The 12,817-nt window shown below is 62.6% G+C and overlaps 1 protein-coding gene and 1 long non-coding RNA gene across 6 annotated transcripts in view; one reads left to right on the forward strand and one right to left on the reverse strand.

The window, feature by feature from the left end:
* DNAH17 (dynein axonemal heavy chain 17) overlaps positions 1-12,817 on the reverse strand; it is a 106,516-nt gene that overhangs the window by 995 nt on the left and 92,704 nt on the right. For all 5 annotated transcript variants that reach the window (XM_042966512.1, XM_042966513.1, XM_042966514.1 and 2 more), the window contains 10 exons: positions 12,168-12,361; positions 9,223-9,371; positions 8,217-8,344; positions 7,293-7,520; positions 6,063-6,254; positions 3,273-3,452; positions 2,762-2,944; positions 1,690-1,872; positions 1,191-1,334; positions 468-693 (listed from right to left, as the gene is read on the reverse strand). In XM_042966512.1, the coding sequence (XP_042822446.1) occupies positions 468-693; positions 1,191-1,334; positions 1,690-1,872; positions 2,762-2,944; positions 3,273-3,452; positions 6,063-6,254; positions 7,293-7,520; positions 8,217-8,344; positions 9,223-9,371; positions 12,168-12,361 (1,807 nt within the window). The remainder of the gene's footprint in view (positions 1-467; positions 694-1,190; positions 1,335-1,689; positions 1,873-2,761; positions 2,945-3,272; positions 3,453-6,062; positions 6,255-7,292; positions 7,521-8,216; positions 8,345-9,222; positions 9,372-12,167; positions 12,362-12,817) is intronic.
* On the forward strand, positions 1,441-2,911 carry LOC122233557. The gene is made up of 3 exons (XR_006211161.1): positions 1,441-1,617; positions 1,696-1,878; positions 2,825-2,911. It is a non-coding gene; the product is annotated as an uncharacterized LOC122233557 (long non-coding RNA).

The following is a 12,817-nucleotide window of genomic DNA, read 5'->3' on the forward strand; positions in this document are numbered from 1 at the left end:
CTTGCTGTGCTTGTCTCTGATATGGGGACCGGGGAGCCCCGAGCCCTTGCTGGCCAAGCCCTGCACCCCCTAGGTGAGGGGGCGACGTGAGTCGCTGCGTGGGCCGGAGGTCTGTGGTGCGGTAGCTGCCACTCAGCTCCACGGGTCTGAGGGACGGGGCTGCCCGGCGGCCTCAGCGGGTGCAGGACGGGGTGGCTGGCGCCCCCGGACATCTGGCTGCCCCGGGGCTGCCTGCTTCTCGCTGTCCTGTGGGGGCCACGCCCCACGCTGCCTTGAAACAGGTGCTCACGCCGCTTTTGGCAAAGCGGAACCGGGCTCCAGACTGTCGTCTGAGCGTGCCGTCAGAGCCGTGCCACCAACCCCGGCCGGCGCCGGGCCTCGGGCCCACCCGCCCCTGCACACCTCTCCCACCCGCCCCTCCAGCCACTGCCTCTCCTCCAGCCCAGCAGGAGCGGCATCCCCCTTACCTTCCATGAAGAGCCCGTACACGTAAGCGCCCTCTCGGGGCGGGGCCGTCATGTCCTCCCGGTTCTTCTTGGTCACTTCCACGGACAGACACATCTTGTCCAGGGGCCACTCGTTCTTCCTGGCCATGGACTGCATGATGGCCGTGAGGAAGGACTGTGGGTTGAAGAAGCCGGCCAGCCACACGGTGGTGGGCAGGGCGAAGTCCGTCGTCCAGGCCTCGAGCTCCTGGTGGGAGTACGCCATCGGGGTGACTCCCGGACCTTCCCGAGCCACGCAGATGGGTCAGTGAGGCCCGGCCTCCTTCCTGTGCCACAGCGGTACCCGCCGACTCCGGTTAAAATGGAACGGGAAGAGGGGCGTTGGGGGGGGGGGGCTCAACCTTTGAGGACAACTTGGGGGCCTGAAGGAGGCTTTGATGAGCCGGCTCCCCGACGGGTTCCCCCTGGGTCTTTGGGCTGTGGCGGAAAGGGCTGTGTCGGTCTATGGAAGCTGCCCCCGCCTCGGACCCGCTGTTTCCTCCCTGCTGCAGGAAGCGCCTGCACTGTCAGGCGTCTGTGTGGCGTGGGCCGGGCCCGTCCAGCCCTGCTGTGACACGGGCCAGGCCAGCGGGGGCCTCTGGCGGGGCCCACGGCCGCCCCTTCCCACCCCTCTCTCAGCCACAGTCCCGGAGGCCTGGGGTGGGGCGGGCCGGGCCTGCTGTGACTCGCGGAGACGGTCCTTACCCTGATTCGGAGTAGCAGGTCGGCAAACCAGGCCGCCAGGCCCATCATGGAGGGGTAGGCCCGGGCCACCCACGTGTCGGGCACAGTGTCATAGAACAGAGCCACGGACAGGTCCTCCATGTCGGTCGTGATGGTCAGCTCCCCCTAAGGGACAAACGGACAGGGCGCTGGTAGGCACGCAGACCAGGCCGGTCACACACCTTGTCTCCCCTGCCCCGCCCCCCCCCCCCCCCCCCCCGACCACCCCCCCCTACCGCCGTACCAGGGGCCCTCGAGAGAAAGCAGTTTGGCACGGAGCCCCGGTGTGCGCCACCCTGGCCTGGCAGGCCTGCAACTCAGGACCAGGGAACCAAGAGGAGACCGTACTTCGCTAGCGCCCAGGGCCGGTCCCCGCCCCCGCCCCCGCGTCCCACAGCTGCCTCGCGAGGTGAGTCAGCTTGCGGCACCAGCCTGCCTCCGAAGTCGCGTCCCTGGGTCCTGGCTGACCCGTGTGTTTTACCTTTAGCCCCAGGTTCAATTCCTTCAGTGAGCGGCGCATCTCGTTGGTAAGGATGTTCATCCTCTCGCACTCCTGGAAGGCGACCACCACGTACGGGGTCTTCTCGGCTGACTTCGCCATGATCTCGGCCATGTTGAACGTCTCCGGGACCTTCTCCAGGATCTCCTCCAGCACGGCCTTCACCTAGAGGTCAGTCCCCGACAAGCCCCGTCACTGCACGCACCCGCCGGCCCACCCCCGGCGTCCAGGTCGGGGAGCCTGCGTTGCACGCACATGGCTAGGACCCCTGGAGCAAAGGGCGCTGGGGAGGGGGGTGTGTGTCTGAACAGCAGGGTCACAGAGGTGCAGCCACACATCTGACGAGAAGAGGGGATGTTGGCCGACAGGCTTTGACTATTTGGGTCCCATTGTCAACACCATGGGACTCCGGCCACGGGGGCAGCAGACCGCCCTAGCCTGGTGCCTTCGGACATTCCCGAATGTCAGGTCATCTGACCGTGTCTGCCGTGTAGGCGGTCTCTGGGGACCGTGTGGTCACACCCTGTCCAGGAGTGGCCCGCACGGGGTCACGTACCCCACTGCGGTCGGGAGATGTGTGGTGTCAGTCATCACACCAAGAAAAGGGTCCTGAGGCCTCACAGCATCGAGGGTCTTGCGATCCAGAATTCGGTCTATTTACTGGGAAGCCCCCTACTTAGCTGCCCGTTACTAGAACCTGTCCAGGATTTCCTAAGCAGCGTAAACGTGCCGATTGCACACGAGAAGGCAAGGGGGAGTGCAGGGAGAGGTCTTACTTTGTCTGGGTTGCGTTACTGGGGCGAGCCCACCGTGGTCTTCTGAGCTCATGGGGAGGGACTGTTAGGCGTCCAGACTGGTGAGCTCCCCCCTCGCCGCTCATGGGCCAGTTCAGCCACGTTAGAGGATGAGGGGGGGAGGCCGCCCAGGGACTGGCCCCACTGGGGCCTGTCAGCCGGCTCGCAGCCCCAGCCCGCTTTCTGGGGACGCACTTTCTGACCCCAGATTTTGGGCCCCGCCCCTTCTCTGCCACTGGGCGCCGTGTTGAGACTCCTGCCTTCTCCTCCCGAGATACTCCGGTGCCTGCTCCTGAGTCGGTCTCTTTGGGCTGCATTTCCAGGACCGTGCGGAACAGTTTCTCTGAGGTGACTGTCAGAAAGCCGATCTCTGCATTGGGGTGCAGGCCGTACAGGTAGGGACTCTCGGGGGGCAGGTTCTCATTGATGTACTCGTGGTAACCCTGCAGAGGGGTGGTCGGTGAACAGGGCTGCCAAGGAACCTGTGTCCGCCGTTGACGAAGCATTTCTGACCAGAACGTTCCGCCCATGCCTTGCCCTCTGTACCAACCCCACTGGTTCTCTAACACCCCCACCCCAGCCACATGAACGAAGCCTCCACGCCCCCTCCCCAGAGGCTGTGTTTCAAGCCGTCCCGGCCTTCTTGCTCAATCACTGATACTCTGTCTGTGACGCCAGGCTGGCCCCCCGGAGCCGGCCAGGACAGCATTGCCCTTTGCTGCTGTTGCGCCACAGGGTGAGCTTGTGTCCCCGAGAGAGGGCCCCCCTCACCTTGTAGTCCAGGTTGGGGGGGATCTGAAAGCCCGGGGCCAGCAGGGTCTCGCCCTCCAGCATCTCTGCCCGGATGTACTCCGCCAGGTACGTCCTGCAGAGCCGGCGGTCCCAGTCGTCCGTGATGTGGCCGCCGTACATGATTTCTCCAAACAAGTAGCGTAGGTCGTCCCAGGGCACCTTAGGAAGGACGGAGGCGGTGAGGAGAAGTACCCCCTGCCCCGTTGGGGTTGGTAAGAACTGACAGTTGGCCATCAGTGTGAGGTGAGGGCCAGCTCCTCCTGTCACCCCGTCGCCGCCCTGTCCGCTGCTCCGCAGGGTTACCAGGCCTCCCCTCCCCTCCCCCCCACCGCCCCGCCCCGGCGGTGTCTCACCCGGAGGCTCACCCCTCCTTGGCGGGATCCCGCCTTCTCTGGCAAGGGCTGCCCAGCGGCTCCCCTCTGCCCGCAGCCTGGCCTCTGCGTCCCAGGACGTCCCGCTCCGAGGCCTGCCCTGCAGCCCCAACTTGTGCCCTCGCTCGGGCCACCCTTGTGACCCCCTGCTGGGAAACGTGCAGCCACCCGTGACTCCTGACCAGAGCGGTTTAATTCTGTGCCGACTGGGGGTGTGGACGCTCGGGTGCCGTTTCTGTTGGCCAGTCGGTCTGTGCAGTGTGTCCGTCCAGTGGGTCTTTCTTGCCGTCCCGCTGGGCTTGCCTGGCGCCGAGTTTCCCGGCTCGTCACCCCTCGTGCTGCGTGTGCCCTGCAGGGCTTTGCAGCACCGGGAGCTTCAGCAGGGGAGCTCACCTGCCCAACCTGGGGCGTCTGACCTTATGCTCAGCCCGGAACGCTCCTTTCCACCAGCACTCACCAAGGCAACGCCCGACTTCCGAAGCCAGCTCAAATGCCGCCTCCTCCGGGAAGCCAGCAGGTGAGCTCCGGCTTCCAGGTGCCAGCACATCGCTGTTCCTTGCACACACAGCGCCGCCCGAGGGGGATCCTTGTAGCCCAGGTTAGGGGGGATCTGAAAGCCCGGGGCCAGGCACGGGAGCCCCAGATGGCAGCCACACGCAAAGTTTCAGATTTGCCAGCGCCCACGTAAGAGGCCTGTTCCAGCAGCAGTAACCGGCATGGGGACGATGAATTAATGAGGTGTTTTCTGTTCTCTCACCTGCCCCAAGAGTACTCAGTACAGCTCACGTCCCACCCGCAGTTTGGACTGGCGGTCGGTCCGCAGCTGCCTCCTGCCACGGTTAAGAGCTTGCTGATTGAACGGTTGATGGATTTGGTCTCCTTTTACTCAAAATATTCACATGCTCTAAATTGTCATTTTGTGCCTGAAAATTTGTGCTCTGCCCGGTTATCTTGGGAATGTGCTGAGCTGCGTATTTCTGCGTTTTGCCTGTTTGCTTTGGGGACAGTCCGTTTGTTCTGGGAGGCCCCTGGCCCCACGAGCTGCCTCCTGTATGTCCCCGTGGGGTGGGGGCCGTGGGACCAATAAGCAGGGACGGTGCCGGTGGGAGTCCTGGAGTGCACGTCGGAGACGGTGCCCGGCCTCTCCCGAGCGACTGCTCGGAGTTGGGGGCGGGGGGATACAAGCGTGGGACGTGGACATCATCACAGGTGTTACCTAACGACAGAGGAGGGGTCCCGCCACCCCCAGCCTGGTGCACTTGGCTCGGCGGGATGCGCATTCCTGTGTCCTTCACTGCTGTCCGCTGGGCACGCGTCCTCGAGCAGTTTCCTACCCACCTTGGCTTCTGTACGTGCGTACGATGGGGTGAAGAGTCTGAATAAACGTCTTTAAAAAACTCGAGCGAGACTGTCCCTCCCACGCGCATCTCCCCAGGAGACTTCTCTAACCGAAGTGCAGAGATGGCGGTGACTTTTCGTCGTGGCTGTTCCCAGCGTGTGCTTGTTCACGAGTGCTGGAAGGCGGCTGCCAGCGTTCAGCTCTGACTCTAGCCTTCCCAAACTACGGGTGGAGAGGGCCTCGCCCTCCCCCTGGAGAGCCGACTGCTGGCCCCTCCTGCCTCCCGGGTGGGCGGCCCAAGATGTGCCCTTAAGCCAGCCGGGGGCTCTTCCCTTGCTTAACCCCTAAAGCTTGAGGCCGGGTGCCTGGTCAGGGGCAGAGCCGGGCTTCACTTGTGACCTTGTCCCCAGGGCTTTGGGAGGGGTGCTGCCTGGTCCCGCCATCTGGCCCCCCACCCCCCCGCTGCTGCCCACCCCTGCGCCACGCCTCAGTCCTGTCTCTGCTGATTCGGGGGAGCCAAGGCGTATGGGGTATGCAGGCGTCTGCCTCTCCTGGGGGTCCCAGCACTCCCGTGTCAGTGCCAGGCTCTCTGAGCCAGACTCCGAGAGGGACCGGGAATGGGGGGCGGCCGGCCACGCCCGGTCCTCCGAGGCCCCTTGCAGATCACTGCACACATTTACTTCCGTTTTCAGGAGAACAGAAGCAGCGCTCTTGTTATCCAGGGGGATTTTTCTGGCTCTCCCTTTAAACCTGGGTTCTGTCTCCAGACACTGTACCCCGGGGAGGTCCCTCATCCACTCTTCCCGCCCAGGGATTTCTGGGCAGGTCCCCAAAAATACCTGTCCCCGTGCAGTGTGCTAACAAGTGGGAAAATTGCCCGACAGCTGACAGGTGCTGCAGGGGTGGTGGCCAGGGCCTGGGTAACAACCGTCCTATCAGCCTGGTGGGGTCACAGGGCAGGTTTTCTTGGACTAATGAGCTCTACGTGATGCGTCCTGAGCATGAGGCGGGAAGGGTGGGAGGGCAGAGAAACCCGCTGGGCACCAGGCTCGCCCTTACCTTGGTGTTGGCCTCGAGGTAGTTGTACAGCACGTTGATGGAGATGGTGAGGTCCCCATTGTTGAAGGGGTACGACCTGTTCCAGCCCTGGGCCCCGAACTTGCGCCTCTCGGCCACCACGGCGTGGAAATAGCACAGGGCGAATAGGATGCACTTGAACTCGATCTCCTTGGTGCACATCTCCAGGGTGTCCTGCGGGGGGGGGGCCACAGGCGCCCCGGCTGGGACCCGAGTCCTGCCTCTGCCAGCAGCTTGCTGGGGGCGGGAGGGGCAGGGCGGGCGGGGACCGGCCACCTGAGGCCCCGGTCCACGAGGGCTGGAGGGGAGCATGATTTCTTGTGCTTCTGTCGTTCAGAAATGCAGTTCTATCACCTAAGTATTGATTTTAAGTCGGATTAAACTGCTTCCTAAATAAAACATTCCCAAACTCAGGACATTTCTGGATTCCTTTAATGAGAGGGACCGTCCTCGGAGGCGGCCAGCGCTCCCCATCATGTGCATGTGAACACTAGCCCAGACTCTCCAGGAACGGGGGCTCGCTGTGCGTTCTCGGCACAATGTGCTCCACAACGAGATCTCTGTAGGTGTTATCAGACGGTGTGGGGTGTCTTGTCTTCCTTAAAAAAGGCTTCAGACCCCACTGGGGAGATCAAGTGTGCGCACCCAGAAAGTTCTGGTGCGGAACAGAAGATCAGGGGATATGCTAGGGGCTTGTGGAAGGGGTCCGGTCGTGCAGGGACTCTCGAGGAGGGAGGAGCCCCACCGAAGCAGGTGGAGTCCCCGTGGGGATGGGACGTGGGGGGGTGGGGCAGGAAGTGAGCAGCCCGGCAGCCAGAGTCAGTGAGGGCCCGGCCGTTCTCTTCTGCTGCCTCTTGAGCCAGAGGAGGGCCCGGGGGTGGGGGGGGCACGGCAGCCCCGAGCAAACCGCCAGGAGCAGGGCCCCTTCCTGAGGTGACCCACACTGCATTTACCTGCACTGACTCGCAGGTCGCAAAAGTGGTTAAAAATACGCATTTCTGGTTTTTACAGCCGTAATTTGAACGCATCGCCCATTCGACTCAGTTTTGCACGAACATGTTGATTTTGTGGTGCAAGGTGCGGGTGTGCGCTGTGGCATGGCGTGCTGCACCGAGGACCTGTGCGGAGGCGTCCCCACAGTTCCCCCCACAGTGGGGGCCAGGGGCTGGGGCTGCATGGGGGCCGGGGACGCACCAGAGGGAAGCGCCTCACCTGAGTGAAGAGGTCCAGAGCCTTGTGCAGATTGGCGTGCATGCCCGTGGGCGGCTCGTTGGTGATCTTGATGGCGTTCTCCAAGATGCCCTGGGGGATGATGTGGGACTCGGGGCTGGGGGCGGGCTCGGCGCTGATGAACACGCGGTAGTCCTCGTGGCTGCCCGTGCTGTATCGCTCCACCTTCTTGTCCAGTGTGCTCAGCCACCGCGCCACGAGGTGGATGTTCTGCGGCCGAGACTGGGGCTCAGCGCCCACGCGCCCCTCTCCGCCGCGACCGCGTTCCCTGGCAGGGGGTGGTGCCCGCCGTCCACCCTTCCCCTGGGCGCGCTGGGGAATGTCCGCTACACGGCTGAGGCCTGGGAGTCCGTTCTGGTGCTCCGTTAATTCAAGACCCCCAGCCCCACGGTGAGTCCTTCCCGGCCACCCCCACCCCCGCACCCCCGCCGGCACAAGGCCGGACGCTACGGTCCCCACCCCTCCCCTGAGAGGTTCGGGTAAAAAGGAATGGCCCGAAGCTGGGGTCTCCACGTGGGACCAGGCTGGCCCTGCAGACTGAGGTCAGCACACGCTGGGGTCTGTGGGAGCTGGGCAGGCCTAGAGGTGCTGGTTGAGGTGCAGGAGAGGGGGTGGAGAGGCTGCTGGGCCCAGCCGGGTTTACCCACAGTGTGGACAGAGTGTCCCCCGGCCACTATCGCTTCCCCCAAATGAGGAGGAGGAGGGGTGCTGTTGGCCACTCGGGTGTTTTGTGAACAGCATCTCTTTAGAGGTCCTCGGGCCCAACCCCAGCGTCCTGGGAGCCGCCTGCCCCCTCCCACGGTTGTGGGCGCGAACCCCATGACCGGCTTTCTTTCGAGGCTTCGGGCCTGTCCCCGCGGCGGCCTCAGGGTGGGGAGCCCCTGCACCAGAGGGGCGCCTCCGTACCTGCAGAATGACCCAGTGTCCCATCTCTGCCGCCATATCCAGAGCATTCTCGGCCACCACCTCTTGTCCCTGCCCCAGGGACACGTTGTGCAGTTTCCCGTTGTCTATGGTGAATCCCAGTTTCTTCCCTAAAGGAGAGGAAATGCATGGGGGGCCTCTGACGAAGGTTGAGGCTCTGCGACCCAGCTGAGAATTCCACACGCTTCCTGCTCGGTTTCGTGTTGTGGTAAAACACACAGAACGTCAAATTTACCCATTTAAGAACCACCTTAAAGCGTACAGTCTGGTGACATTTAATAGTCACGATGTTGTGCAACCATCCATCCGGTTCCAGGACGTTTTCATCACCCCGAATGATGCCCCGCCCCTCCCCTTCCTCTCCCTCCACCGCTCCCCGCTCCCCCCGCCGCTGCCACATCAGCGGTCTGTCGCTACGGATTTACCTATCCCGGATGTTTCAGATAACCAGAACCACATAAATGGGGCCTCTGTGTCTGGCCTGGATTCCAACCGGTGCAGTGTTTTCTAGCTCCTTGCGGGTTGCGCGTGTTGGCACTTTATTGCTTTTTGCGGCTGAGCGCCAGCCCGTTGAATGGATTTACCACGTTGGGATTAACCATTCAGTAGTTGAGGGACGCTGGGTTGTATCTGCCTTTTGGCTGAGCCAACAGCCCTACGAAGTACCTGCTCGGACACCTGTTTTCACGCTCGGGGCGCGTCCCGGCCGTGGAATCCCTGGGTCACGTGGCGATTGCGCGTACAACCGCTGAGGAAGCATCGGCCCGCGCTCCACGGCGGCTGAGCCTTCTCACGGCCCGCCAGCCACGCCGAGGGCTCCTGTTTCTCTGTGTCCCTCTGATGCCCATCACTTTCTGGGTCTTTGACAGAAGCTATGAGACCTCACCGCGGTTTTGATGGGCATTTGCTGACAACCAATGAGGTGGCCGCCCCCTTCTGTGACACCCTCTCCCCCCCCCCCCCCCCGCCCCCAGCCGGCCACACTCACCCAGGGCTTCCACATCTTTCAGGGGGTCGACGCCTGGGGAAAGGATGAAGAATATCGGCGTGGAGGGGCTGCTCTCCTCGTAGGACTTGGAAAACTCAACGCTCCGGCCCTCCACAAATTTGCTGCCCATCTTCTCTTCCACGAAGTTCCTGAGGGAGACGCACTGGTCAGCCCCGAAGGCAGAGGGGGACAGGGTGGGCTGTGACCCCAGGGGGAAGGGCCATTTCTTAGTAGGCTTTCTAAGGCAGAGGATGTCCCCGGCCGGAAGGCAGTCCTTGCGGGGGCTTTCCTCGTTGCAGGGAGAGGGTGTGGAGGGGGAGCAGGTGCTGGCACCCCCTGTCTCTGCCCGGCCCTGCAGGGCACACTTCCCTGGAGAGGCCTGCATGCGAGCAGGTGAGGCCGTGTCACACGGCCCATTTTCAGAGGCTCCCAGGTCACCTGGGGGTGGGGTGGGGACACAAGCCCCAGTGGGGCCACAACCCAGGACATCGCAGGTGAGCACGCCCCGGTGCCAGGAGGCCCCTGGGTCCTTAGAGCCCTCTGTGCCCCCAAGGAAGGGGTCGGGTCAAGTTCTCTGCTCCAGCAAGGGCAGCAAGAAGGAGAACACAGATGGGGCTCTGCGTCCTGGCGGTCCCCCGACCAGGGGTTGAGGAGGAAGGATGTTCACATCGTAGCCATTTTGGTGAACTTCAAGGACCACAAAACATGGTTCATCAGAAAATCACAGGGGAAAAAAAAAAAAAAGGAATGTACATCAATATCTCTCTTCACAAAAGCACTTCTTTGTTCCAAGTCCCAAACTGTCTTTCTTGACCCTCAGAAGTCTGGGGTCCATCGAGGCCCCTCTCATGGGAGATCTAGTGTTCTTTGGGGTGACCTTTGGATCTCGCTCTGCCCCTCTCCCTGCATCACCGACGGCTGAGCTTACTGTATTCTCAATGAGTCACAGGAGCTAAAATGCTAGGATTCAGTGTCTTTAGAAGAAGCAAGTCAGTCCGAAAGAACAGTGGGAGAGGAGGTGCTCGCTCTCAAGCAGCCGGCCATCTGGATGCTCTGTCCTCATCTTGGAGGACCGTCAGGTGGCCTCTTGGAGGCCACCCCACACCCTCCAACTCCTTCCCTCTGACTCCGTGGGGAACCTCGGAGGCTCAGGACTTTCCAGGGACACTTTTACAGTGTTCACCCCGTGCTCTGGCCTTCGCTGGCTTCTGTGCAGTTTCCCAAACTGACGCTGGCCCCTGGCCAGGAGGGGCGGGGGCACGCCTTCCGAAGGCCTCCAGTTGTCCTCGATTCCGGCCTTTGGAACTGGCTGGGAATGTGGATGCTAGGATCCTTGTCCAGGAAGGACTTCTGGAACGTAGGCAGGAATGTCACTAAATCACGGTTACTAATGATGTGGCCAGGCCACGTGGTCATTCTCTGCTGGTGAATTAACGATGAATGGCGCACACTGGTTCCTGATGGGCTCCGCCACTCTGGGCGCCGAGTCCTTGGCAGAGGATTGCGGGAGCCCGCTCCCAGCCGTGACAGCCACAGTGGAGAAGCCACATCACAGAAACTGCTGCAAACCAGGGCCTTTGTTGGGAGCGATGTTTGCCGGCACCCCCACCCCCAGGTGCCGCCCTCTCTGGGCCAGTGAGCCTCGGGCCACGGGGGGGCCCCCCCCCCGAGTGATCTCATGCTTTGAATGGTGCCTGGCACACAGTATGCCCTTGATGAGTGCTGCTGTTTTTCGCTGTGGATTTGAATTCCCTTGCTTTTAAGCTGCACTGCTTCTCTAGACCCAGGGACACTGCAGAAACGTCACAGCGGGATTTGGGTTCACCTGGTGTTTGGGGCCGCCCAGGCCCCTGCAAGGTGCAGACGCTCACGGGGTCCGAGTTCCTTCCTTCGTGACACCGTATCGTGCCATGTTGGAGAGTGGGCGCAGGTGGTGACTCACCACAGTGCTCTGGAGGCAGCCGGCGGGGACGCCCGAATATGCCCAGCTCCCCCAGGGGGCCGTGTGCCCGCTGTGCTGGCCGGGTGTGCGTCCTTCACCCTGACCTTTCCCAGACTTTGTTCTAACTTCTTCCAGCACGTGACGGGGATTTCTTGTTTCTGTCTGGCCCCTTCCTGCCCTGCCCGTGAGCCCCCAGCAAACAGCAAAACAGAAATGTCTGTGAACAGCCAGTGGCAGAGTCCGGCCGCTGCTTTGGTTGGAGGGGAGTTCTGTTAGGGACGCAGGCACCGTTTGGGGAATCTGGCTGCTTTTGGGCTCTGCTAGGACAAACAAACGGCAAAGACACCATAATGTGTCATGTCGGAGAACAGACACTGAGCTTGGTTCCTTGTCTGCTCTGTCCTCCCTCCTTCTGGTGGCATCTCCGTCCTCCCTGGTCGCCCTGGTGGGCCGGAGGGAAGTCCTCTCCGCTCCAGGGGAGGGTGGATGGGACATCTCAGGAGTCACCCGTGGGGGATCGGTGCAGGTGTTCTGTGACGTTGTGGCTCCTGGAGCCTTTCTGCGAGAGGACAGTCCCAGCAGGGGCGTGAACGGGATGGCTTGCCGAAAGGCCATGGTGATTAGTTTTCCAATCGTGCAGATGTTTCGGGGGCAGAGAAATTATTCACGAAATTGGAACAGTTCTCTCTGCAAAGGAGCCAAAACTGAGGAAAAGATTGAGCTTCAATTTAGCCAGTGAGGGCATCAAAGTCCTGGGGTGCTGATGGCTGTGCCACTGTTCCCACTACATCTTAAAAGGACTCTGAGTGGCCCCAGAGCCATTAACGCCCACACTTTGAAGAATCTTGACGGCTCAGGTGGGGTGTCCTGTTTCCTCATCACTTGTGCCTCAGGCTGGCAGGAGGAGGGGGCGGAGCGCCAGTGGGCGGGGTCCCCGTCCCTCCCACCCCCCACAGGGTGGGGCCACAGGCAGCTCCTCCCCCACCCCGGGCGCCACGCCCACCTGACGGCGTAGGTCATGCGGTCCGGCCGCATGCATCTCAGCACGCACAGCTTTTGCAGCGCAGTTTTGTTCTTCCACTCCTTGGGGAAGATCTCCTTCTCCGGGGCTTCTGACTCCACCAGCTTCTTCCACCGCTTGGCGGACCCTTCGATGTCGCCGTCCAGGTTCTTGAACTCATCCATCTCCGACAGGGCCTGGGGGCAGATGGCCTTTCAGCTCCCCGGGGGCTGGCGGAGGGTGGGCCGCCTGGCTCGGCCCTAAAAAGGAGCCGCTGGCTCCACTGTGGGCCCCGGATAGAACCACGGAGCGCATGACCCGGGGCCGGCCTCCTCCCCCCAGAGGCCTGTGGGACTGGGGCCGCTCCCACCGCAGGGGAACGGAGACCCCCGGGGCCCCTGAGTGCGTGTGCCCGGAATCGGAGGAGCTTCCTTGGCCCTTTGCACTCAGCCAGAACGGGAGGTAGGGGTTGGTGGTGGAGGGGCCACCCCGCCCGTGGCTCAGCCTGCGGGGTGCAGGCAGGGCTGTGTGCGGGTCGTAAGGACCGCCGGGTTCAGACAGGAAAGTAGAGTTTCCTGCGAGCCGGCAGGTGGCCCTCTGCACCCCGGCCCCTCCTCCGGGGTCCGGCCCCTCCTCCGGGGTCCGCGCCCCCC

This window comes from Panthera tigris, chromosome E1, assembly GCF_018350195.1.
Source record: "Panthera tigris isolate Pti1 chromosome E1, P.tigris_Pti1_mat1.1, whole genome shotgun sequence".
NCBI classification, from domain to species: Eukaryota; Metazoa; Chordata; class Mammalia; order Carnivora; family Felidae; genus Panthera; species Panthera tigris.